At 40.7% G+C, this 27,846-nt stretch overlaps 1 protein-coding gene across 1 annotated transcript in view; it reads right to left on the bottom strand.

Annotated features, from left to right (window-relative positions):
- PLB1 (phospholipase B1) overlaps positions 1 to 27,846 on the bottom strand; it is a 180,606-nt gene that overhangs the window by 26,931 nt on the left and 125,829 nt on the right. The window contains exons 42-50 of the mRNA XM_043980996.1: positions 26,857 to 26,922; positions 22,020 to 22,080; positions 21,860 to 21,918; positions 17,392 to 17,459; positions 15,121 to 15,164; positions 14,766 to 14,865; positions 9,935 to 9,986; positions 8,777 to 8,857; positions 1,982 to 2,047 (exon numbers count right to left, since the gene is read on the bottom strand). Of these exons, the coding sequence (XP_043836931.1) occupies positions 1,982 to 2,047; positions 8,777 to 8,857; positions 9,935 to 9,986; positions 14,766 to 14,865; positions 15,121 to 15,164; positions 17,392 to 17,459; positions 21,860 to 21,918; positions 22,020 to 22,080; positions 26,857 to 26,922 (597 nt within the window). The remainder of the gene's footprint in view (positions 1 to 1,981; positions 2,048 to 8,776; positions 8,858 to 9,934; positions 9,987 to 14,765; positions 14,866 to 15,120; positions 15,165 to 17,391; positions 17,460 to 21,859; positions 21,919 to 22,019; positions 22,081 to 26,856; positions 26,923 to 27,846) is intronic.

The following is a 27,846-nucleotide window of genomic DNA, read 5'->3' as shown; positions in this document are numbered from 1 at the left end:
AGTAAATCCTTCTTAAAATTGTATTCCATGCTACACTTTTTCCAGGATGGTGGCAAACATTTTACACAGCATATGTCTCCTTTTATTCCTGATTTGTAATTAATAATCAGTGGATTTATTGAACAAAGTGATCTCTGTTGTTATGTATTTCAATGACTCCCCTATGATACTCATACATAAATGGAAAATAGCCTTTTGGAGGAGAATCTTTAAGGTGAAATTTTGGTCAGCCAAATCAAATGCATTTTTGTAGTCAATGAACAATAAGCACAATAACATGGATCTTGTATTCTCTATATCTTTCAGTCATTTGTGTGACAATAAAGAGGTAGTCTCCTAGTGATTATCATTTAAGAAAACCTGACTGTTCCCTTTTTATAATTTCTTTAAAGATACTATTTTTAAACAAAAATAAATCATTCTCCAAAGGAATTTTTAGAGATTTTTTAAAAGGTCTATGGGTAGGCAGTTTTTAAATATTCTTTCAAGCATCCTTTCTGGTAGCAATCCCTATATTCTGAATTGGTGTTGTTCTTAGCTGTGATATCTCCCCACTTGGTGAGGAGAAAAATGATTTGTTGGCCATGGTGATTTCTGGGTTCTTATGGCCTCCTCTTTGAAGTGTTTACTTTACATCAATCAAATTTCCTTCGGAATTGGTAATAAGTCTATGGTGATCATGGATCTAAAGCTGGAGGGGATCTCAGAAGCTGTCAAGTCCAACTTCCTCTTCATGAGGAAACTGAGGCACAGCATGTTTAAGTGAATTGTCCAAGGTCACATGGGTGGTGTCAGAGGTGGGATTTAAACCCAGGATCTCTGACTCTTAAGTTGGTGCTTTCTTCAAAACCAAACATCAAACCAAAAGTGCTCTTTCTTCTGAACCAAACAACATGTTAGCTCCATGTCTGTATGATCTATTTCCTAATTTTTGGTATTAATAGCTTATTTGAATAGGTCTGGTTTTAACATCTTCTCAACTACATATTTTCCTCTACCTTGATTTCATTTTGTTGTTGTTGTTGTTGGAGGGGGGGTGGTGGTTAATGAGGGTTAAGTGACTTGACCAGGGTCACACAGCTAGTAAGTATCAAGTGTCTGAGGCCAGATTTGAACTCAGGTCCTCCTGAATCCAGGGCCAGTGCTTTATCCACTGAGCCACCTAGCTGCCCCCTGGATTTCACTTTTGATCTTTGCTCTAACAAATTGATGGCTTGACTGTGCACAGGTAGCTGATCTGGAAATGATTTCTACAATGATAACCAGTCATTTCCTGTCTGTTAAGATATAGTTAATTTCTTTTTTTTTTTTTGGCATTCTCTTCTTGAAGCAAACATTCATTAAATATAAGCATTTGGCCTCCTTTGTTTCTTGACACAGATCCATTATTTTCCAGTATACTTTTTGATGACATTGCCCATATTCACTTTTGCATCCAAATTACCCATAGTAAGACAAATGCAAATACACAGATGGATTTGCAGTCTCCTAGACTTGGAAGTTCCCTCCAATGATACAATTTGCAACCCATTCAAGCCTGCCTCTCTTGTGTGATTATTGTCCACTTCCTTCTCACAGTTTACTATGGGGAGGGTAAAGAAGTAAAAAAGAAGGATCCACATGAAAGGCTGGAGGCCTTTCTGACTTTGCTCTGGCACTGTGAGAGTACCATTAGAGCACCCCTTGTCCATCAGCCTGTCACCCCTCACCTTTACCACATGACCATCCCATCTTTCTATCACATAGTTCCTTGATGATGTGAGGAAATGCTTATGGGAGCATTGCTTACTACGTGCAGAGACATACAGGTACCTTTTGTTAAAACTGGGCTCCCTTCCCTTAATGACAGGAGTTCTTAACTTTCTTGTATCATAGACTCCTTTGGCAGTCTGATAAAGCCTATGGTTCCTTTCTAAGAAGAATGTTTTTAAATGCATAAAATAAATACATGGGATTACAGGATACAATCAGGAGCTTTTACCTCTTTATAGAAGATGTCCAGTGCTTGTTGGAGGGACTGTACATAATTTTTCACTGAGTGGGCCTCCTGCAGGAAAAGAAATGGAGAGGTCACCTGTTAGGTATTCATTCTGCAGGAGAAAGAAAAGAGAAAGACCCAAGTTCTCTAAGATGTCTGGACTCAATGCTTTGTGATGCAGAGCAATTCAAAGGAATACATGATTTGAGTTTTAGAAAAAGGATAGCAAGTTCTCATTTGGTTTGCATTCAGAAGTGCTGGGCACAGACTATGTGTTCAATAAATACTTGGTTCATGCATAACTATCTCACTGCTCTTGGGGGAAGGAAGTATCAGGTGTACAGCTGATCAGGTAAGCACAGAAGAAGGCTGTAGATTTTGGGGGAGTAGGAGTGAGTTAATTTGGTGGAGAGAGGGAAAAACCAGCTCCCAGAAGAAGAGGAGAACCTGTCTGCATTATTTTCCACAATTTTCTAGCACTCAGTGTGAACAGGACCCAGGCACTCTTGTCACCACCTTTGCTTACTCTAGGATTAATCAGGGAGGAGAAGCAGCCATGCATGTAGTAAGGTGAGGCAAGAGAGAAGAAAGAGACTAAACAGAGATGGATCTCCTTTCCATTGGGTAGGACCTGGCAAGAAAGTATTCCAAGTGGTTGCTGTTACTTCAGAAAAGGGCATTTGAGTGCATTGCTTTTTTGTAGGTACTAGGGCTGGCTCTTTTCCCGAAAAGCAGGTCTGATTCCTTTATATCCCTAATCCCATCCTGGTATATCTATACAGAGGGCTCCATGTTATCTTTTCTCTACCCCTCTGATACTTCCTAGGGCATGCTAGAACCAGGGACCAAGAGATTGAGGAAATAAGTGTGGAATCAGAGGTCTCCCTAGTGGCAAGGGTCTGCAAAGGGAAGACAAAACCAAATCCTAGATCTGGATTGAATGGGCTATTTCTTACTCAAGAAATTGAGCCCCTTTCTTCTGATGGATTTGGACTCAGTTCACAATTACTGGTGTCAGCATGTGAGTGTTTTTTCATAGATGCTAAGGAACTAGGAATAGACTAGGAATACACTCTGGTGACAATTCCTTGGTCATTAGTCACACTTTGCTAACATAAGCAATAAAGCCAAATAGGTATCTTCAGAGACTTAGAACATAGGGTCATATACTTCGAGGTAGAAAGGGTTGTAGAGGACACTTAGTCTAATGCCTTCATTTTATAGGTACTTAGGTGATCTTATATTTCATCATTTGAACTCAGAGCCTCTAATGCCAAATCCAGGGTTCCTTCTACTACTCCCCTGAGTTACTGACACATTATGGTCAATTAGGTGTCCGTACAAGAAATCGTGCCCTTTTCTTCATTCAGTGTTAATTCAACAAGCATTTATTAAGTACCTACTACATATGACACTTCTTATGTGAGGCCTCCTCTGTCCTCTCTGAAGCAGCTTTGTATGTATTTTGTTTCTCCTTAACTGTGTACATGTTGATTCTTGCTTTATAAGTCAAGCTTTTTGAAGGAAGGTACCATTTAATATTTATCGCCTAGAACAATGCCTGTCACATGGTAGGTGGTTCATATGTAAAGGAGGTTGGGTGTGATTCTTGCCTTCCCTTAACCCCTCCTTTCCTTTGGTGTAGTAACAGAATGTAGTCATTCACCATAAGGTTTTAAGGTATTAACAAATTATAACACCCTCAGATCCCTTTATGAGGTATGAACACTACTCTGATTGAGTTAAGAAGGGAACAACTTGATTGAGCAAACAAATTAGCCATGCCTTTGGGGATTTTTAAATAGCTAAAACCTGGATGAATTTCAGCAATTTGAGAGTGGGAGAGATTGCAAGCTGGGAAATACTTACGGAGGGGGAGGAATGTGAGAGGGAATTTCACTAGGTCATGTAGCTTTGAAGGGGACTTCCTGGACCAGTAAGAGATATTGCAGATATTATGTCCAATGAGGAACAGGGACAATTACTGGAGATAGAATGAATACAGAGATAGTCAACCCATGAGAGGAAGCAGTGTCAAGGAGCATGATTTATGGCAGCAGAGAAGAGAGTCAGGAGAGGAGCAGAGCCTGGGAATGCAGATGAATAGCCCCTCTAGCAGAGATGATGCACCCAAGGGAAACTACATAAGGACTCAATGAAGAGAGAAAGGACTTCTACTCTATAAATAGAAGAAGGACTTCTAGGACCTACAGGTCTAGGGGTTGAGTTGCCTTTGACATATGTATATTCTGCATGTGTGCTTGAATACCACTATATCCTAAATTTGAACCTACTCTTGCCATGGATACTATCATTGTATTCTCTCAACCTCTTCAGAGAGGCATACCCATCAGTAGGGCAGAGAAAAAGAGTGATCATTCAAGGGGGAAAAGGGGGCAATTGGAATGAAAGTGCAAGATTTGTTACTGGAATAAGAAAACATTCTGGGTTCAGGGGAAGGAGACAAGAGGAAGAGATGATACTTTCATAATTTTGAAGAAAGTTCTTTTAGACAAAATTTCTTGCGGGGTCTTTTATCCAAGGACTGCAAAGTAGTTGTCCTTACATAGTTTGCAGTAGCAGTTAGGGACTTTCTAGTATTGGGTCACCATGTTCTTGAAGGGATTAGGCCAAGGAGATGTTGCAAAATAATTGTGTTTCCTATTACACACATCCTGCCCCCCCCAACACACACAATTCTGTATGTATTTGTGGGAGGATATATCTTAGGTTTATGGGGGCAATGTTTGCAATGTTTTGTAGTCATTGTCTTTCTTATGACATCTTAGTAAGTGCCTTTGCCAAGACCTAATTGTGCTTCTTGGCCGATTGTTAATATTAAGTACAGCGATGGGGGTTTATGAGATGTAGTTTTAGAGGAGTGGTGCCACAGAACACACTCTTGAAGCCTGAGAATAGTTGTCCCTCTAGGGATCTAAGCTGTGAATTTGACTAAATTGAGGCATGACTCTAGAATGGATGCTACACATAAATGCTTTTTGATTGACAGGAAACGTTCTCTCCCTTCCAGGAACTAATATTCTATTGGTAAGAAACATGTACATTTCCAGGAAAGACTGGAATCATGAGAATTACAGAATCTCATAGTTGGAAAGGACCTCAGAGGTTGTCTAGAAAAAACCTATACCTTCCTGCAAATCCTCAAGGACTCCTAGAGTCTAAGTGTACTCCAATCATCTTGGGTGTGTGGGAATGATAGAATTTATAGAACACCCTGTACTTACTAGGTAAATATATGTGAACATTTATTGAATTGAATTGAATTTATAAATATGAAAGGGCTTTGAAAAACTAAAAGCTGTATACAAACATCAAGGATAATTAGTATTATTATAATACTCCTACACAGGCTTTTTACAAATGATGACTAATCATGTAACTCCTCTTTGTGACCAGCCTTATACTAGTTACTCCTTTCATACTGTACCTTGAAAGTGACTATCACCTCTGCCCTCCCTTCCTTCAGAGTTGTCTCTTTCCACTTAGAAAAAAAGAGGCAGGAAGCCCCCAACTTGTCAATGCCACACGTAACCCACATCTTACAATTCAATTCAGTAAGTAGTTACTATGTGTCAAGTACAGTGCTAGGCATTGAATATACAAGAACATCCACTTCCCCACTCCCCTCCTCTTCAAAAACCAAAATCAAAACAGTCTCTGTCCTTAAGAAGTTTATATTCTACTGTCATTTAGAATTAAATTGTTAGGAACATCAAACATTTTCCTGTAGAAACAATATAGGTTTCCTGGCTTCCAATGAAAAAGCCTATGTAACTCAGAATAGACCTGAAATATAAAAGGTTTTAAATCCCAGAGCTGTGATTTCATTGTTATAGAGATTCCCTCTACCAATGCAAGTCAGCATCTGGTCTCCATTTACAGTCAGAGTTGCCTGATCAGTTGCCCAGAGTCAGTAACCAGCATGTGTCAGGGGCAAGATCTGAATTTAGGCTTTCTGACTCAGAGGTCAATTCTCTCTATCCACTACACCAGTCTGACTCTGATGGGCTGGTTCTCTTGAGAGGACAACAAGGAGAGAGGGACTCTCTGAACATTGGAATGGGGGAGACATGAAGTAGATATCTTTCTTAATGGCCTAATTGTTATTTGTTATATACAACATGCCTTCCTTCCTTTCTGTGCATTTTTATAGGCTGTCCCCCCATTTCTGAAATATTCTCCCTCCTTACCCCTCCCTCTTAGAATCCCTTATTCCCTCTAAGACTTAGTTCAAATGCCACCTCCTACACAAGGTCTTTCCTGATTCTGCCAATTCTTAGTGCTCTCTCTCTTCCCAAATGACTTTACATTTATTTTGTGTGTTGTTGTTATTGTTTAGTCATTTCAATCATGTCTGACTCTTTATGACCCTATTTAGGATTTTCCTGGCAAAGATGCTGCTATGGTTTGCGATTTCCTACTTCAGCTCATTTTATAGATAAGAAAACTGAGGCAAACAGGGTTAAATGACTTGCCCAGAGAAACACAGGTAATGTCTGAGGCTGAATTTGAACTCAGGTCTTCCTGGTTCCAGGCCTGGCACTCTATCTACAGGGCTACCTAGCTACCCCAATTTATGTATTAATATATTATATATATTATATCTTTGCATATATCATATATTTTACATATATTATGTACAATTTATTTTGCACATATTGTATATTTACTATCTGTGGGTAAGGTTTTTGTATGTAAACAATTTGGTTTCTGAAAGGGGCAGTGAAATAACATTTGTATAAGGAAAATTGTTAAAATCCACTTCTCTGAGAGAAAACCAGTCTCTCAGGTAAAATGTTGAGGAGAGACACAGACTGTTCTATAAAGTAGCTGGAGAACTTCCCCTTAGATAAATGTAAGGAGAAGAATTATTTGAAGGCAGGGTAATGACTAAAGGTACATGGTTTCAGGTCATTATGCTCCATCAGTTCATTTGCATTGTACTATTTTTATAGTTTTAAAAGTTATAACAGACAAAATCATAAATCAAATAATTGTCAAAGAACTATGGGAAGGTCTTTTTTAAGGACTGATGGGTTCATACTTAACAGAAACACTTATGAATTTTACCTGATAAGGTAAAGATGAGTCACTCATCACCAGGAGGCTCTGATTTGAGACATTAGAAGCTGTAAAAGATGCCAGAGAAGAAGCTATAGGAAAAGATAAACAGAAAAGAAGCAAGAGAGTAAGCTGAGAAAGTGAGGAGTCATGATGAGGCCGGAGCATAGATGGCTTCTAGTGGAAACAGCTGACTCTTCAGCTGCTTTGCTGGGGACTTACTGATTAGAAGAAAGGGATAGCTTTGTTGATTGGCTAGAGATAGGCTGGAAGAACTGCTAGAAGCTCACTGGAGAGAGCTGAATCCTGTTCCTGTCTGAAGAGCTACTGAGGCCTTATTGCTCTCTCTAGTGTCATCTATAGACTACAAGAAGGGAAACCTTTCAGGGGTGCCCATGTTTGCCCTCTGCTGACTACTATGGTTTGAAAGGGAGACATAGAGGGGAAAAGATAAGTTTTGTGTCTATTTTGCTATGAGAAGAGACTTGGACCTTATTGAACAAAGCAGCATCCATTGCTACTGGAAGTTCCTCTGGCTGAAGGGAAGTGTTTGTCAATGCAATAACATAATACTTTCTTTGTGCCCTGTCAAGAGTGTCATGAGTTAAAAGATCTTGTTACTGCTTCATCAGCTCAAGAGCACAAGAGGAATGGCTTTGCTCAGCAGGAAAGTAGTAAGGGCAAGAAGGAAAGCATCTACCGTAGAATCTTCTTTGTATGGTATAGATTGTTTCTAAAGGGATCAATGACATCAAGGTCTACAGTCTAGGGTTGTGAGTTGTCCCAGGGATATAGATTTTCTCACTCATGTGCTTCCTTGTCCTATGCCTGTAAATGTATACCTATTCTTCCCCTTAGATATTACAAACAAAAGTATGACCCAGAATTATGGGTGGACTGTGTGATGTTTTGATTATTCTTGCTTTAGCTTTCTTTTGGGCAACAATGATGTCTGATTATGACTGGTTTTGCTATCTAATGAGTAAATGTCATGATTATTCCTTTTTCCACCTTGTCATTTAGTAGATATTTTATATTTGAGAATTAATGGTGTCATAGTGATTGATTTGTGGTAAATGAGAAGTACCTCCTGGGGTTTCAAGAGCTATGGTAGCAAATAGTAAGAATGTATCTGCCCCACACCAGGGTTAATTCTGGGGCCCTGAAAGAGAGTTTGAGTGGTAACAGCATGGTGGTTGCCCCTCTCTGAGAACCCTACACTTGCCAATTTGAATGCAGATCAGCCCAGAGACTGATGGTAGAGAGATCCACATAAGTATTCTTCTCATACTCCAGGTAGGAAGCAAGCTCCTCAAAGATGAAGACTGCTTCTATTTTTTCTTTGTATATCCAGGGTCTGGAACAGTACCAGCATTAGTAAGTCCTTAATATATGCTTGTTGATAGAGTTGAATATCCTGGGCATCAGTACAGTCTCTTTACATGAATATAAGAAAATGTGCCTCTTTATACCTCTACATCTTTGAAAGATAAATATACCTTTCTAGGGAGACATTACTCAGGGGTTCTAAATTAGGGAACAGAGGACTGTGGGAAGTTAGGGAACACAAGAGATTAAAAACTGTATGATTTGTTTCTAAATGGAATATCTGTAAATCTGGGAATGATTAGTGGAGTTGTAGTCTTATTAGGGAGGGGAGTCAGGGAGGATGAGGGACCAAAGAGTCCTTGGGCCTGGGTTTGAGCTAGTGCTTACCGGGTTTTCACAGTACTGACAGAGATCATTGCTTCCAATAAGGATCGTGATCAGCTTCCAGTCTTGTTCCAGGTTGATTTCCTAAGGGGATGGAAGACCCAGAGGCTTAGAACTCAGGAGTGTGAGGGGGCCTACAGTGGTGACACAGGCAAGCTCTAGCAAGTTACCTTCTGCTTTTTACTTTAGAGCAAGACCCAGGGAAGGACTGGCTCTTCTTTGGACAGATCTTGAAGTAAACGATGAGGGGAAATCCAGAATTTATCATCCTACCATGATCTATTGGGACTAAACCCACCACAAAGTGAGTATTATGGCATGCGCGCGAGTGCACACACACACACACACACACACACACACATATTTTCATGCTGAAAATCCCTTCAGAAAGCTGAAGCTGGTAGAACAGCTAGACACCTACTGGGCTCAGAGACTTCTTTGAACTTACAAGGGTTAAATGGACAGAGACGAGCTAGGGTTTCACAAATGGTGTGGCATTGAGGGTAAAGGGGGAAGATGAAAAAGATGAAAATAGGAGCAAACCCTCCGAGATGTCTCTTGAAGAAGTAAGCAGAGAAAGGGCAGGAACTGGTACTTATATGAGAGGAATTGAGGAAAAGAGGAAACCTCCTGGGTCCTGGGGCTTGAGAAGACTCATGGAGGTCTTGCAGCAGGGCTGGGAGGCTTGTTCCCCTTTTAGCTGCTTCCATAACAGGAGCTTTGCTGCTATTGTCAGGAGCTAAATTCCAAAGAATAAGTCATGGAGAAAAAAATGTGCCTGCAAGGTTTCAGGGGACAGGGCTGAGGAGCTGAAGGAGGGGGAGAGAAGAAGCCTGGCATGAGAATTCTATTTTTAGAATGCAGCCTTTACATAACCACTCTGAATGAAGCAAAATCAGGGTTAAGGTGGGAAACAGCTAAAGTCCGTTGCTCCACTGTCTGTACTCTCTCTTCCTCCAAAAGTATATTTGGAAAGGAGAGGTAGTTAGACTCATGGGGAAGAGAAGCAAAATCTTCCCATTCTTGCTCCCTGACTGTTTTCCTCTCACTGCTGTTCTCTGAGAGATGCCAAAGGTGAAGTTGAAGGAGAATCCCATGCCCTTCCCTAACCCAGGTCACCTCCATACCTTCCCAATGGTGGCCCCAAAGACAGGCACTCACCAAGCTGTTCTTCATTTTGTCCACTAGTTCACGGGCCTGGCTTGGCAGGTCCCTATTCGGGGAGAGAAGCAAGAGGAGGTTTAGAAACAAGAGTTGCCTAGGATAGAACTGGTGGCAGAATGGTTCTGTGAAAAGAGCACTGGATTAAAAGGCTAGAAAAAGGAGGCTGGTGATTCCCACTCTGCTGTAAACTTGCTGTGTGATGTAGGATAGGACACAACCTCTCACAACCTAGTCCTCAGATTCATCTTTGGTGAAGTGAGCATGATGCCTTACCTGCCCAAAGGCAGAGGTTTGAATCTCTCTCAGTTCTTTCTTTTTTCTTTCTTTTTTTTTTTCCAGGGCAATGGGGGTTAAGTGACTTGCCCAGCGTCACACAGCTAGTAAGTGTCAAGTGTCTGCAGCCAAGGGGCAGCTAGATGGTGCAGTGGATAGAGCACCGGCCCTGGAGTCAGAAGTACTGGAGTTCAAATCCCGCCTCAGACACTTGACATTTACTAGCTGTGTGACGCTGGGCAAGTCACTTAACCCCCATTGCCTCACCATAAAAAAAAATGTCTGTGGTCAGATTTGAACTCAGGTCCTCCTGAATCCAGGGCCAGTGCTTTAGCCACTGGGCCACCTAGCTGTCTCCTCTTTCAGTTCTAAGATCTCTGATCCTCTGGCTTGTGGTATGGGAAAACTTACATTCTCACTAGCTGTTTCTAGTTACCAAAGGGATGGATGAAAGTGCACAATGGATACACTTTAGGATAGAGACACAGACTGGGCTTGTGAATTCCATTTGTATTTATTAGAGATAAAAGAACAAGAGGCAGGGAAGCAATAAATCTGTATTCAAATCCCAATTCTGATACTTACTATTTATTTAATGTTGAGGAAATAATTTCACCTTCTGGTTTTCTTCATGTCACAGATAAAAATCACACCTTCTACAGGAAGCCTGTACTAATCCCCTTAATTCCAGTTCCTTCCCTCTGTTGAATATGTCTAATTTATCCTGTTTATAGTTTGTTTGTATGTTGTTGTTTGCAAATTGTCTCCCCCATTGGACTTTGAGCTTCTTAAGAGCAGAAATCATCTTCTGCCTTTGTATCCCCACTGCTCAGCTCACAGTAGATGCTTAATTAAGGTTTATTGACTAACCTTAGGCTTCAGTTTCCTGATTTGTAAAATGGGACATGGGGTGGGTGAAACTGTACTATCTCCAAGGCATCTTACAATCCTAAATACTGTGTCCCTTCGAGGGCAAAGGTAGAACAGGAATGGGAAGAAACAGAAACAGAGGACTTGAACAATCAACATTGAAAAATCAGTTTCCTGGACGATCAAGGCTTGGCTTTATAATTATATTAATGATGAGCAGCAACAACAACAACACAGCATCAGAATAATACCTCTGAGACTCAACTTATTTTGTGGCAAGAAAGCTCTCACTGTTTGACATTGAAGAATTGTTATCTTTTCCTCTGGCTCTGAGGCTCAGGGGGTGGTACATTCTGAAAAGAACACTGACAAGAAAGGGGGAGTGAATCAAACCAATTAGGTTTCCCCAGGTAATACAAAGGCAAAGAATCAGCATGGCTGGAGAAAAAAAATCACTGGACTCTGTCAAGCTGTCTAGTTTTAATTAATCAGTCCAGTTGTTGGCAGAAAAAAAGGTTAAGAACAAGTAAACAACTGCTGATGATCTTTGGGAGGCTCAAACAGTTAACTATTTAGCGGCAAATGTGGACAGAGAGACATGACAGAAAAGGGGGGAAAGATTTTTGAAGATACCATCATACCACACAAATGGAAAGAACAAACGAATAAAACTGAATACTTCATAATGACAATGACCAAGCTTGGTACCATAGAAAGGTTGAAGAAACATTATCTACCTCACCTCTTGGTCGATTTGGGGGATTATGGGTATGGGATATTGCACATACTTTTATCCAGAGTTAATGTATGGGTTGGCTTTGCTAAAGTACTTTTCTTCTTAAAATTACTGTCTTTTATAATCTTTGTTACAAGGAATGGTTTGATGGGGAAGGGGGAAGGGACGGATCCATTTTGCAAATAAAGGTGAGGTAAGAACCAAAGGCATCAATAAAAAAGATAATTTTTAAAAGATCTGGCCTTATTGATTAATGTTGTTGTTCTCTAGTTCATCTAGAGGTAGTGTACTGTGGAAGCTGACTTAACCATTTCCTAGTCCTGTAACTTGGGCATAAGACAAGAGGGTATGACAAGGGACAGTGGGTGGAAGTTCCCACCAACACAGCCTCTTTACTGTTCCATGTTGTGGCTGTTCTACCCTTCAGACTGAATCTCCTGAGACCATGGCAAATGGGGTTAAGCCACTTAGCTCTAAACTCCTACCCTAGTACTATGTATCTTCCCTCCCCTCCCAGACACCAAGATTAACACTGGAATATTTAATCAAATCAATACTACTTTACTTCTGGAAAGGCTGAGTCAGTCCATAGACCTATTGCTCATATTCATCATCCCTGAAACTTCCCAGCCAAAAACAACCTCTCCCTATTAGAATGTAAGCTCCTTTAGGGAAGGGCCTGTCTCACTTTCATATTTCTATTGCTAGAGTTTAGTGTCATTTCTTTAACATAGTAAAGCTTAATAAATGCTTTTGGGGGGGCGGGGCCATGGGAGTTAAGTGACTTGCCCAGGGTCACACAGCTAGTAAGTGTCAAGTGTCTGAGGCCAGATTTGAACTCAGGTACTCCTGAATCCTGGGCTGGTGCTTTATCCACTGCACCACCTAGCTGCCCCAATAAATGCTTTTTTCAATCATTTTTTCATTTCCTCATTCCTCATAGACTGGCATTCTCCCTGGCTTTGCATAGTGTGTCTCCCATTGCTGGGGTGTTCTCCCGACTTACTTCTTAGATTTTGTAGTTTCCTTTATGGCTAAGATCAATTGCTACTTCCTACATGAGTCCTATTCTGATCCCCTAGTTACTAGTGCCCTCCTCCCAAATGACTTCTTGCTCTCTACCCTGGCTACCATTCTTCTCACTGAATCAGAAACCATGCCCTGGGGAACTTAATGCTTTTGCTCTGGAACTCTTGTCCTAGGGCCCATGATTCCCCAAATTGTGATATGTTTCTCATGGTCCAACATATGGAAGCAAGCTCCTGTCATGTTTTACCACTATACAACAACCAGCCATCTCCTCCCCATCCAACCACCATCCATTCTCCCACTCTTCAGATAAGAGGCCATGCCCTGATCAATGCTATCATTGATAGAATCATTATTACCATTGCTACAGGAATGAGTGTCAATTTATTTCTTCATGGCTTTCCTCAGCATTTCAGTAATGGAACCACTTTGCCACTTCCCTTTATTTGTTATTCCCTTATTAGAATATAAGCTCCTGGGGGCAGCTAGGTCAAGCAGTGGATAAAGCACCAACTCTGGAGTCAGGAGGACCTGAGTTCAAATCTGGCCTCAGACACTTAACACTTACTAGCTGTGTGACCCTGGGCATATATATACATGTTATTTCCCCCAATTGAAGGCATTTACTATTTTGGTTTTTTAGGATCATAGTTTGTGCTTAATAAATGCTTGTTAGAGGAATAAATGAAGATGTAGAGAGGCAGGTTTGGGCTTGATGGAAAAACTTCTAACAGAGCTATTCAAAAGTGGAATGAGCTGCCTCAGCAAACTGCAGGCTGTCTCTCCCTGGGGGTCTTTAAGGAAGGGCTAATAACCATTTGAAGGATATATTGTTGAGGAGACAGAATTGATGACTGCTGAGGTCTCTTCTAACCCTCAGATTTGTGATTCTGTGATCAGATTTGGAGTCTTGGAAGGGACCTGAGAGACCATCTAGTCTAAACATTTCCCTGATGCCTAAATCTATGTATTTTTTCTGATAAGTGCATATTCAGTTTTTCTTGAACACTTTAGAAGTCATTTATAACCTCTCTGACCCTCAGTTTCTTCATCTATACAATAGTAATATTAACATTAGCCTTGCTTATAGGGTTATTTTGAAGATCAAATGAAATGGGGGGAAAAAAGCACTTTATAAACATAGATTGTACAAATATAAAGAATTGTGATTGTAAAGCCCTACATTTCCCATATTTGACCTCATCCTCCACTATACAAATTAGGTACAGCTGGGATTTAGGTCTGATTTCTGAATGCCAACTGCTTGGCTATTGGGCCATGGATTTGTTCTCATTATTAACCATCCAAAACCAGAAACCAAGAAACCCAGATTCTGATTTTGCTTCTCTCTCTAATTTGTTGTATTCTAGGTCAGTTTATCTCTTGGGCCTTAGTTTCCTCATTTGTAAAAAGAGAGGATTAACAGAGATTATCTCTAAGGTTCCTTCCAGCTCTATCATCAAGTGGTTCAATTTATCTCCTCAATCTGGCTCAATGTGCTTCTCCATTTTAACTTTCCATTCCCTCCTCCCCACCCTTTTTCATTCTCATCCTTCTCACTAGATCAGAAGGTCTTAGACTTAGAGTTATAAGGGACCATAGAGATCATCTAATCTAATTGCCTCATCTTAACTTTTTTTTTTTGGGGGGGGGGGGCGGCAATGAGGGTTAAGTGACTTGCCCAGGGTCACACAGCTAGTAATGTCAAGTGTCTGAGGCCAGACTTAAATTCAGGTCCTCCTGAATCCAGGGCCAGTGCTTTATCCACTGCACCACCTAGCTGCCCTCCCAATTGCCTCATCTTAAAGAGGAGAAACAGATCCAGAGAGGTTGAATGAAGTGGCAGAGTTAGAATTTGAACCCAAGCCCTTTCACTCTGAATCCTCAACTTACTCCACTGCTTCCATTAAATTTACTTACTGTGCCAAGGCCCCTCCCACTGCTACATTTAATCCAGCGGTCTCCTTCTCAGTGCCAGTAGAAAATCCATGCAGAGAGGGATTAAATTTCTTCAAAATATCTTTCCAAGAGAAATAAGACAAAAAGTATGAATGAGAGGCAGCAGGAGACCCAGTAGACTTGAGTTAGAGGGTCTTGAGCTTTGAGAGTTCTTTGGAGCTCAGGGGTTAGATCTTTCCATTTTACAGAGGAAGGTTCCCTCCCTAGTCCTCACTCCACCCCTCCTTCCCCACACCTTGTTTTGTCACAACTTTACAGAAGGTAAACTCTAAATCTGGGTTCCCAGAAAGGAGTGTTTCTTGCTTAGGTTACTTACTTGGCAAAGTGGTGTGAGTTTCTAAGATTCCATCTCCTCCAATGCTAGGGAGGGAAAAGTAGAATCACTCAAGTGGAAATCAGCAAACTTTCTCCAAAAAGTCAAAAAGGCCAACATTTTAAAAGCACCTACAATTGCTCTGAAGGAGATGCAAATTTAGATAAAACATAATCCCTGCCCTCTGGGGGTTTACAGTCTAGTGGAGGATTATACCAAAGCTGGTGCACAATATTATAGGTTAAGTACTTCAGAGAGTAAGGAAAGAAAGTGCTTTGGGAGGGAGGGTTTAGGGAGAGTGTCCTTCCTGGGGAAGGAGGGAATAAAGGAAGTCTTCTTAGGAAGAGGTTGTATTTGAATGGAACTTTTAAGAATTTGAAGGAGAGAGAAATGGAAAGGGTGGAAATTTGTTGGAGACAGAGAGTTGGCCTCAGAGTCAGGAAAACTACAAAGTCCCACTTTTGAAACATACTGACTTTGTGACCTTAAGACAAGTCAACTATCCTCTCAGTGCCCCAGGCAACTCTTCAAGACTAAAAATTGCAGAAAGTGTGCTACTCTTCATTGGCTTAGGGAATTCCTCCCCAAAACCCCTCATAAGGAAGAAATCACAGGTTTAGTTTTAAAAAAGGAAATAGGGATTACCCTTTCCTTGCAGAGGTGGGGGGCTATGGGTTTAGAATATTGCATATATTGTCAGACATGCTTTTTATTCTTTATAACAAGGAATGACTTTCTGGGTAGAAGAAATAAGGGCAATGTGAAAACAAAAGAGGTCAACAAAAATAAGATTAAAACAAATTTTTTAAAAGTAGTTCAATAGATGGGAAGAGAAAACATTCCAGTTCTAGGGAATAGCCTGAGTGGGGCCATAGAGGTGTGAGACCACATGGAATGTTGAGGGATTTAAAAAGACAAAGCACCTGCCCTGAATTCAGGAGGACCTGAGTTCAAACCCAGCCTCAGACACTTAACACTTACTAGCTGTGTGACCTTGGACAAGTCACTCAACCTTCATTGCCCCCCAAAATAAATAAATTAATGAGTGAATAAATTGGTGATTGAATGAATGAATAAATAAATAATAAGACAAATGTCCAGTTTGACTAGAGCATAGTGTACAGCAGGAAGAGGAGTAATGATGACATGAAGTAAAGAAGGTATACAGTGCTGCCAAGTAGAAAGCCTTAAATATCAAACCAATGTATTTTAACTTTATTTATATGACAACAGGGAGCCATTAAAAGATCTGGAGCTGAGTACGGTTATAACTAGACCTAGGGATAGATTAGGAAAGATTATTTTGAGGAGACTGGAAGGCTGGATTAGGGGAAGACAAGAGTGACAGTGGGCTACTGCAATAGCTGGAGAGGCTGGTAGTATACCCCCTGAGGGGGTAGTATAGAATCGAGAAGAGGGTCCGGAAGCTCTTTGAAGACAGTAAGTAGTCAGTGGGTTGTGGAAGAAAGATCACCTGACTTGGAGTCATGTCTTGGTCCTGCCCTTTCCTGGCAGTGTGGTCTAGAACAAGCCACCTCTCTAAGAATCATTTTCCTCATCTTTGAAATGGGCACAGGAATACTTTTGCTACTTACCACATAGGGCTCTTTCTTTTCCTTTCCTTTCCTTCTTGTTGGTGAGGAAAGCACTATGTAAACCTTCAAGTATTTTTTAATCGTTTTCATTCTTGAAAGAAGTGTTTGTTGAATGGAATTATCTTCTATCCAGAGCTCCCCACCCAGATTCTGAAGCCCTGACTTTACTACAGGTTACATCTCTTTATCTGAACCCATGGACCAGCATTCCTTGCAATACCCCCCTCCCCCACCCCTAAACTGCCAGCACAAAAGGAAGGTTCCTAAGGATGTCTGGAGGTACCTCAGTTCTGAACAGATGCTAAGTATAGCTCATATTCATATTGGGCTTCTAGTTTTCCAATGCACTTTCTTCAAAACAACCCCAGGAAGGTAGGTAGTGCATGTACTATTACCCCTATTTTACTAAACGATAAACTAATAGCTTCATATTACAGATGGAGAAACTGAGGCTGAAAGATGAAGTCATTTCTGCAGGATTCCACAGAGCTAGGATCTGAACCTAGGTCTTCTGACTCCAAATCCAGAGATTTCTATTAGATCCTGTTGCCTCTTAGGGATCAAAAATCTGCCCTCAAGAGAAGTAAAGGATAACTTCCTTCTGCTCCAGATGAAACACAGCAAAGGTGCCCCTAAGGACCAGAGTCATCAACAAAAGAAGAGTCAAGAGGAGCCTCACCTCCAGGACACTCCCCTCCAAGCTGTGGACAGGCTAGTGATGTTTGTTGCTCCAGCTCCTAAAGCTGTCTGGGAAAGGCAAGTGGAAGAGTTAGTACTGTGGGCTCAGGGCCCTGGTGGAGGGGACTGAGAAAAACCTTGTGCTGCAGATGAACTGACTTTGGGCAAGTAGTATGGTAGATGGCATCCCAGGCTAGGAATCAGAAGACCTGGATGCTAGTCTTTGCTGTGCCACTCACTACCTGTGTGACCCTCAAGTCATTTAACCTCTCTGGGCCTCAGTTTAGTCATTTGTAAAATAAGGGGTGGGGCCAGACTTATGTTTTTCTAAAGTCCTTTCTAGCTCTTTATCTGTAATCCTAAATACTAGGAAAACAATTCAATGGGCATGTGTTGTTCAGTCAGTTCAGTCATGTCCCAACTCTTCATGACTCCACTTTACGGTTTTCTTGGCAAGGATACCGGAGTATTCTGCCCTTTCCTTCTCCTCATTTTAGAAATGAAAAACTGAGGCAAACAGGGTTAAGTAACTTGCCCAGGGTCACATAGCTTGTAAATGTCTGAGGCCACATTGGAACTCATAAAGAGGGGTCTTCCTGATTTCAAGCCCAGTGTTCTATCCACTTCTCCATCTAGCTGTACTGTCAATGGGCACATCTGACTAATGATAGTCAACTTCCCCTTGACATATGAAATATTTCCCAGTGTTATTACTCCTTTTCCTTCTCCAGCAGGAGTTCTCATGAAATTGGGAATGTTATTTGCCTGTGAGTTTCCTAATCTTCCCTTCTCAATGCCTAAAAATATGACTTTGTCTACACCCAATTTTATAATTTCTTTTCTTTTTCCTCCTTTCTAAAGCTAACATTTCTCTCCCTTCCCTTTTTCCTAACATTAACTTCATCCCTTTCTGCCTCCCTGAAACATGATTTTCTCAGTTTATTCCATTTATTACCTTCATTTTCAATCTATTCCTCTCCACTAATTCTCTACCATCAAACATGCATAGTTCTACACTCTTAAAAAAATACAAAACCAAACCAACCCCTTCCCTCCAAATCCAAAATGTAAAACAAAATCAACAGCCTTTCACTTGACCCTGCTGCTGCTTCTACATAATCATTTTAATTTCTCTCCTTCCTTTCACTGCCAAATTTCCATAAAGGTTCTTATTTATAATTCCATAAACTGATCTGAACCACCTGCCTCTACTTGCTACCTCCACACCCACTTTTTTCTTAATTACTCTAATTTGGCTTCCTCCTCCCCCCCCCCTCCAACTTTTGAAAGGCACTACTGAATTGGGCCTAATTTCTAAACCAATAGCCTTTCTTCAATCATGTTAGAAGGTGGATTTCATGAGAATGGAGTCTATGTCTTACTTAATTTTTACTTATACCCCATCACAGTGTTCTGTGTGTGTGTGTCTTTCTCGATTTCTAGGTATACCATGTATACACACATATTTAAATATGCAAAAGAATAGTGGAAGTTTCTACGATTTTACTTCATAAGTAACTCCTGGTGTGGAGATTCCCTTTCCCAATGAGTTTCCCAACCAGGTCTGTTACATAGTAGACCATTTCTAAACAACCCGTCTGAGGTCCAGAGAGGGTAGGTCATTTGTCTAGGGTTACATAGCTAATAACAGAAATGGGATTTGAACCCAGGTCTTCCTGACATTAAACTCAAACTCTATCCATTATATCTCTTATTAGTAGCTTTCTATTATTCTGCATGATAATAATGATTTTATAAAAGTATGAATAGGACCCAATAGTTATATGGCACTTTAAAGTTCAAACAATGCTTTACATATTTTATCTCATTTGCCAAGAAAAAAACACATTGAACTTAACAACTCTCAAAGCCTCAAAACTACTCTCTTAGGTACTGAGGTATTCCCATTCCCATTTTACAAAACTGCAAAACTGAGGCACAGAGAGGTGAAGTGATTTGCCCGTGTTTATACAGCTTAGAAGTATAAGAGATGGGATCTGATACTATATCTTTCTGACTTCATGTCTAGCACTCCATTTAATAAATGTTTAATAAAGAGTTAAGTAAAAATGAAACGTGGTCTTTGCTAAGTGAATTCATATAGCACCTGGCATAGAAGTTCTGTAGTATTGGAGCCCGTTGATCATCTCCTTAACAGCTCTCTTTTCCCTTGGTTTCTATGACAACATAGTATTCTGGTTACCCTACCTCTCAACCTGTTTCTTCTCTGGCTCCTCCAAAGGCTCCTCTTTCTGCCCCCTAAATATAGGAATTACCTAAAGTAGAATCCTAGGTCCTATGCTCTTTAATTCTCCCTATCTATTAGCTTTTTCCATACTGTCTATAAATATGCCCATGTCTTCCCTAGACCTAATAAAAAAAAAACAACCATCACTTGCTCCTACTCTCCCTGCTAGCTATCATCCTATATCTCTCCTCCCCTTCTTGGCTAAATTTCTTGAGAAAGTTTTATTTCCATTCAGTGTTTTAAAGACAGCAACCTGGAGGAGTATTCAAATCATTTAGTAAGTTCCTCTTTTAATGAGTCAAAATCATCATTTTTACTCTCTGGTCCTAATTCTGTCCTTTAGGGACAAGCAGAATAAATTGACTCTATTTTCCACATTCCTTCATATTGCTTGGGGGGAGGCAGGCATCAGATTTTCCTCAAGTGTCCTCTTTTTCAAGCTATACATGGCCAGTTCCTACTACCTATCATAATAGCACATGTCTCTCTCTCTGTAGAATCATAAATTTGGAGATGAAAGAACCCTTAGAAGCCATTTAGTCCAGCCACATCGTGAGTAGAAGAGCTGAGATCTGAACCCAGTTTCTTTAATCCCAAATTCAGTACTCATTCTATCATTCCGTGAAATGGATACTGTCTCTAAGAAGAGAACACAATACACTAGTTGTGGCTGAGCACTATGGGGCCAACACCTTCTTTCCCCCTTACCTCCACACTGTACTTCTAATAATGCAACTTATGCTCATATTAATTTTTTTTAGGCTGCCATGTCACTGTTGATCTATGAGGCCAGATTGAAGGCAATGGGGATACTCAGACTAGAGAAGGGAAGGCTCAAGGGGACAGATGTCTTCCAAGTGTTTGAAGGGCTATGAGGTGGAAGATGGCACATGGCTTGACACCAGAGGGCAAACCAGGAATAACAGGTGGAAGTTACAGAGGGATCAATTTAGGTTTAAAGTCAGGAAAGACTTCCTAAAAATTAGATCTGTCCAAAAGGGGAATAGCCTTTCTCAAGGGGAGGTAGGTCCCCCCTCTTTGGAGGTCATCAAGCTAAGGCTGAATGACTACTTGTCAGGCATGTTGTAGTAGGGATTTCTTTTTCAGGTGTGAGCTGAATTAGATGGCTTCTTAGGTGCCAGCCAACTCAAATATCCCATGATTCTTGGAGCTTGCAGCTCACTAGAAGCTCCAAATCATTTTCATAATACCAGCCAGCCTAGCCCATAATTTCCCCATTCTGTGCTTGTGCCATTGATTTCCAAAATCTAATTATAGGTCTTTGCCTTTGTCCCTATTAAGTTTCTTTTTTCTTTCTTTTTCTTTTCTTTTCTTTTTTTTTGTGGGGCAATGAGGGTTAAGTGACTTGCCCAGGGTCACACAGCTAGTAAGTGTCAAGTGTCTGAGGCTGGATTTGAACTCAAGTCCTCCTGAATCCAGGGCCGGTGCTTTATCCTATTAAGTTTCATCTTATGAAATTCACCCCCTCCTTCTAGTCTATTGAGTTAAGATCCCATTTCTGTCACCAGTGTATTCACTGTCCTTTCCAGCTTAGTATCCTCTGTGAATTTAATAACCATGCCATTTCTGCCTTCATCTGTCCCTAGTCCTCCTTTCCAGCCTTATGGCCCCTGATTCTCCTATACAAACCCTTTTTTCCCCAAACAAACTAGCCTACTTTATGTCAGTGGAACATATTTTTCATTTTTCAATCATTGTGCACACCCCTTCTCCCCTCATACCCTGGCTTCTCCTCTTCAGTCATCTAAATCCAACTCACCCTTTACAGACCATTTGAAGTCTCACCTGCTCTTTGACATTTGACATTTTCCCTAAATCTCTCAGCTCAAAGGGACCTTTCTCTCTCTTTTCTATAGCAGAGGCTATCTCTACTCTCATATAACATTTATCACACATTACCTTTTTTCCCTCCTAACTCTTCAGTCATGCAAATCTTGTTTCTCAAAGTGACTATTCTCCTTGTGGATAGGGGATGTATCTTATTCATATTTCTTTCCCCACCCCTCCCCATCTCCCTTGTCTGACAAAGGACAGAGCTTGATTATCAAGTAAGGGTTCCACAAAATTTTTGCTCAACAATTGATTAAGTTACAGGGCTAAGGCTGGGCAAGAGGCTGACTAAGTGCGTGGCTGGCCCCTAAAGTGTCTGGTTCCCCAGAGCATGTGAGAGTGAAACAGCTTTTTCAGGCTTATTACTTACAGTCAGTGAATCTCCCAGAGCTGCAACCACCTTGATGTCAGCGGGCCGAAGTTGGTGGACTGAAAGAGACAAGAAATCAGGAACTTTTCTGTACTGTCTCTCTTTACAACTCAGTGCCCAAAGGGAGGGCATAGTAACAATCAGGGTTGTTTGTACTCACCTGATGTGGGACCACTGTTGGATGAGCCCTGCTCAAGGCACAGGAAGTCACTGCCCCAGTTCTAAACAAGCAAGAGAAAAGGCACTCTCTTCATATGTGAGAAGGAAGGTTATTCTTGAAAACTCTTTCTATTCATAATGTAAAGAAATCAATTACAGCCCGAACTACCCACCTATTTTCAACTAAGTCCAGACCTCAGCAAAATAGGAATGTGTTGGTGTAAGGGGGCATGTGAGGTTAAAAGCTATACTATATTTAAACATCCTGATACAGTGCCTAGATGGAATGGGTGAATGTATTCCACATGAAGACATACTTATACCACTCTTTTAAGAAGTCACATTATCTTATAATGCCCTCTAACTTGGCATTCAAGGCCTTCTACAACCTGGATCTCACCGAACTTTATAGCTGTTATCTGACACTCCTCTCATTTGTGTTTCCTATAGCCCAGCCATTCTTTGAATATAATACTGAATTCTCTGAATTATAATGATAAATTATTAAATTTATATAATTTAATAATATTATATAATTATATAAATGATAATACTAAATTCTTTGAATATATTAACTTCCTACCTCCATGCCTTTGTTCTCTATACTTAGAATGCCCTCCATTTCTGCCTGTTGAAATCCTACTCATCTTTTAAGGCTCAGCTCAAATGCCCCCTCCTTTTTATAGCTTTCCCTTATCTCTCAGTCATGAGTGATACTTCCCAATGGTGAACTCTCATAGCACCCATTTGTACCTTTCTCATGCTGTCTCACACTCTAATTTACATTATGTTTGCATACCTGTCTCAACCCCTTCTGCTACAATTATTATAATTGTTTGCTCCCCAAGGGGTAGGGCTTCATTTTTATCCACTTTGGTGCACCAGCTTTGTACGTTGTAGGCATTCAACAAATGCTTGTTGGAAGAAATTATAAAGGCCTACCAGTATCCCAAGGCAGGCAGGGATTGGTTATTTTGCATAGTAGATAAGGAGGAAGGAAACAAGCATTTAGGAAGTACACTGTGCCAAGCCTTTACAAATATTATCTCGTTTATCTTCACAATGACCCTGGGAAGTAGGTGCTATTATTACCCCCCCCCCATTTTACAGTTGTGAAAACTGAGGCAGATAGACTTTAAGTGACTTGCCCAGGGTCACACAGCTAATAGGTGTCTGAGCATGCATTTGTACTCATGTCTTCCTGACTTCAGTTCTAACACTATCTACTACACCATCAGCTGCTATAGACTGATGCTACTTTATCACCAATTCCCTAAGTCAGCATCTTACCATATTCTCCCAGGAGAGTTATCATCGTCATCATCATTATTTTAAAAATAAAGCTAATTGTAATACCAGGACCTAAGCCATAAATAATTTGTAGCTAGGGATTTTTATGTCCAGTGCAGTTACCACATATCAGGACTAGACAAGGAGGAGAACGGGAACAAGACTACTCCATGGAAGAAGACAGACTCTGTAAAACCATTAGGAGTCTCTTGGTGAGTAGGTCTGCTGAATGTGAGGGAGGGGAAACAGGGTCAGAAGATAGAGAAGTAGCCCCCTCCCCCACTCACTGATTGGTAGATTCCTATAACTAGATCCTAAGTACCAATGTTTCTAGCTGTTGAGGTACTACAAGTGCAGTCAGAACCTTGGAAATCTCATGCCCTAGGGCGAAATCCTCCTTGTGTCCCCCAGGCTCTGACAATTAGTTATGGGAAATGTTTTTAGAAAAGCAAGAGGATTTCACAAGCATAATGCTATCAGATTTTCCACATATGTGGATTCAAGAAGTGCTACTTCTCTGAACACATAAACTTAGGTATGAATACAGGGATTCCTGAAATATTATAGATTCATCCAAATCAAAAGAGTGTTTGTCATACTTGAAATACAAGAAGCATGTTTTTAAAGTGACTGGAGCAGAGGATGCTGAAAGCACTCAGGAGGATGGTGGCCAAAGTTACAGATGCTTCCAACCCAGGCAGAGTTGAATGAAGGATGTTATTCTATGGGCTTTTCTCTCTATCTCTCTCTCGCTCCCCAGAATAGCTACTCACGATGGCTGCCAGAGTGCTGGGTACACAGCAGACTCTCAGGAAATGCTTAGTGATTAGGTATTTGATTTTCTATGGGGGGTCTAATCATTAATGTCCTTTGATGCAACCTTTTCTAAATGGAAAAATATGGCTGAGCCAAATTTTGTTAAAATGTCTTAATTAGATTACAGGGGACCAAATATATAATCAGTTTCAGGTGGATTTAATAGAAACCTCCCTCACTCTGATGTTCTTCCATCATTTCAGGCTGTTTGGAAGGTTTTGGGAAGATCTGACCCATCATTTAGCTGGTTCACAGAGACTGGTCAGTTTAAACTTGGTAACATATTCCCTATTTGGTGTCTGGAAAACTAAACCAAATAATGAAGCTTGGTTTTATATAAGAAATGCAAGAAGAAAATAGGGTTTTAATCTAACAATCAGCCCTTGAGAAATATCTTAGTGACTTGCTTTTGGCAGAGCAGTACAAATATATTCCCTGTATCAGGTTAATGCTTATGATGTAAATTGGGCTACAGAAATCAAGAGGGTACATGGTCGTTCAAGGAGATAGGATGACATGCTGTATGTTTAGCAAGTCTATATTGTATACGAATGGCAGAGAGGTAAGAAATGCCTCATCTTCACTAGCTTAGGAGACATACGAAGGTAGCTCAGTGGATAGATAGTGTTGGACTTGGACTCAGGAAGACTTGAGTGCAAAACCTGCCTCAGAGACTGTCTAGGTGTGTGACCTTGGGCAAGTTACTTAGCCTCAGTTTCCTCATCTGTAAATTGGGGATAATAATAGCTCCCACCACACAGGATTATTTCCTTTAAGTAAAAAGCACATTGCAAACCTTAAGGCACAGTATAAATGTTAACTACCATTGTAACTACTAATTCGATTCAACAAATGGCTACTATGTGTAAGGTGCTGGGGCAACAAAGACAACCTGTCCTCAAAGAGCTTACATTCTGCTGTTGGGAATGGAATTTTAGATACTATACACACACAGAGAGAAATTCAAAGTGAATAATCCCCCAGTCGTTAGTGGTTAGTTCCACTTGAACTTACTTTTTATTCACTTTGTATTTCTCTCTGTGTGTGTATAGTATCTAAAATTCCATTCCCAACAGCAGAATGTAAGCTCTTTGAGGACAGGTTGTCTTTGTTGCCCCAGAACCTCACACAGTATTTTACACATAGTAGCCATTTGTTGAATCGAATTAGTAGTTACAATGGTAATTAACATTTATACTGTGCCTTAAGGTTTGCAATGTGCTTTTTACTTAAAGGAAATAATCCTGTGTGGTGGGTGCTATTATTATCCCCATTTACAGATGAGGAAACTGAGGCTAAGTAACTTGCCCAAGGTCACACACCTAAATAGAAGGAGGTGAGTAGGGGGTGGCAGTTAAGCTCAAAGAGAATCTGGGAATTCTGCATTCCAGACATGGGTTTGGGCAAAGGTGCAGGGATGGCAGATGGAATGTAATGTGCAGGAAAACAGCCAGCAAACCAGTTTTACTGGAATAGAGAGTGAATGATGTGAAGTAAGATGAAATAAGACTGGAAAGGTAAGTTCCCACACATACAGCAACTGGAGGCTTGGCATTTCTAGTGACTTCTGAGTTTTTTTATTCATAGCTGCAATCAAATCTTAGGCTCCCTCTTCCAGAAAGGGGCAGATTGATGCTACTTGGCTTGGTCCTCAGAAAGACAAATAGTAAATCCCAGAGAAATCTTCTTACACTTGAATCCCCACCCCTCTCCTAGCTTACTCTATGATGCAGTGACATTGGCCTCCTTGCTATCCCTTGCACAGGACGCTCCATCTCAGCACTACAAATGACCTTTTTCCTGGATGTCCTGCATGCCTGGAATTCTCTCCCTGCTTTGCTCTGACTTCTGGTCTCACTGGCTTCCAGGAAGTCTCAGCTAAAATTCCATCTTCTGCAAGAAGCTTTTCCAGATCCTCCTTAATGTTAGTGCCTTCTCTGTGTTGATTCACTTCGATTTATCCTGTATATAGCTTGTTTGTATATATAGCTTGTTTGTATATAATGTTTGCAAGCTGTCTCCTCTGCTAGACTGGAAACTCCTAAGAACAAGGACTGCTCTTTTTTTTTTTTGGTCCTTCCTTCCTTCCCTCTCTCTTTCCTTTTCTTCCTCCCTTCCTTCCTTCCCTCCCTCCCTCCCTTCCTTCCTTCCTTCCTTCCTTCCTTCCTTTCTTCCTTTCTTTCTTTCTCCTATGCTTAGTAAAATACCTAGCACATAGTATACTCTTGATAAATGCATTCTGCCTTAATGACTTTTCTAATTCTAAATAGTCAATGCAATAAGAAGGAAGCTTGTTATAGACCCAGCAACTGGGATTCAAGTTTCTTTTAGCTCAGTAGTCACTGAGCAGGAATTCACTGAAATACCTCCCCCAGCTCCCCACTGACTCCTCCAGAAAGGTTAAGCTTGCCTGATCAGAAACAGATGACTGTGAGAACATAGTTGCAAAAACTTAAAGAGCAATGTCTAAAATGGTATTTTTTTTCCAGCTGTAACCTGGAAACCTGTGATGATGATTCACGGACATGTTCAGGCCAGTGTTCTGGTATTTCCTTTCTCTGATGTGGTCCATTCTGAATGAATTCTGCTTATCCTGCCTGCCTAGTTTCTCATAGAAGGAAGGTGTGGACATTTCCAAGCATGCAAGTAAACTAAACTACACAATAAGAGCATTGCCAGGTAGGAAAAAATTGGACCTTGTGCAACACAAACATGTGACCTTGATGAATTACCTCAATAGTAGGATTGGCTGAGTATGTGTAGTTACTGTTCCTGTAGGTCCTCAGGAAGGGCTCCTCCTGTTGGAAAGAGATGGCCCCGGTGACTGATCATTAAACAGCAATAAAGGTGAATAATGAGAGAAAAAGAAAAGGTATCTAATAATAATGAGACTGATTTTTGGATGGATTGAATTCTTCCTGAGTAGCTAGAACTTTTATATTCAATTCAATTCATTCATTCATTCATTCATTCATTCATTCATTCATTCATTCCACAAGCACTTATTTATTAAGCTCTTGCTATGAGCCAGGTACTGTGCTAGGTACAGGGCATCCAAAGACAAAAACAAAAGTTTCTTTGGTCAACATTAGGATTTCCCCTGATACTCTCCAGGTGCTTGTGTTCCCCCACCCCAACTATCTTTTATTTATTTTGTCTATACCTTTTATATACAGCATGTTCCAAAAAGGTGGAACATGCTCATATTTCTGGGAGACATGCTATACTTATATATGTGCATATAAATTCCTTCAGGGCAAGGAGTATTTCACTTTTATCCTTGTAAACCCAGAATTTAGCCCAGTGCCAGACACACAGGAGGTGATTAATAAATGCTTGTTGATTGATTGCCCTCAAGGAGCTTATATTTTTTTTTAATTTTTTAAATTAATTTTTTTTTACAGGGCAATGGGGGGTTAAGTGACTTGCCCAGGGTCACACAGCTAGTAAGTGTCAAGTGTCTGAGGCCGGATTTGAACTCAGGAATTCCTGAATCCAGGGCCGGTGCTTTATCCACTGTGCCACCTAGCTGCCCCCAAGGAGCTTATATTTTAACGGAAGAAACAACATATATATAGACAAATACTCAATATATACAGAGTAGCTGAGTAGTTGGTTTTTTTGTTTTGTTTTGGGTTTTTGTGGGGCAATGAGGGTTAAGTGACTTGCCCAGGGTCACACAGCTAGTAAATGTCAAGTGTCTGAGGCCAGATTTGAACTCA

The sequence above is a fragment of the Dromiciops gliroides genome, chromosome 2, assembly GCF_019393635.1.
Source record: "Dromiciops gliroides isolate mDroGli1 chromosome 2, mDroGli1.pri, whole genome shotgun sequence".
Classification (NCBI taxonomy): Eukaryota; Metazoa; Chordata; class Mammalia; order Microbiotheria; family Microbiotheriidae; genus Dromiciops; species Dromiciops gliroides.
Note: the sequence above shows the minus strand (reverse complement) of the source record. Positions and strands in the feature narration are given on the sequence as shown.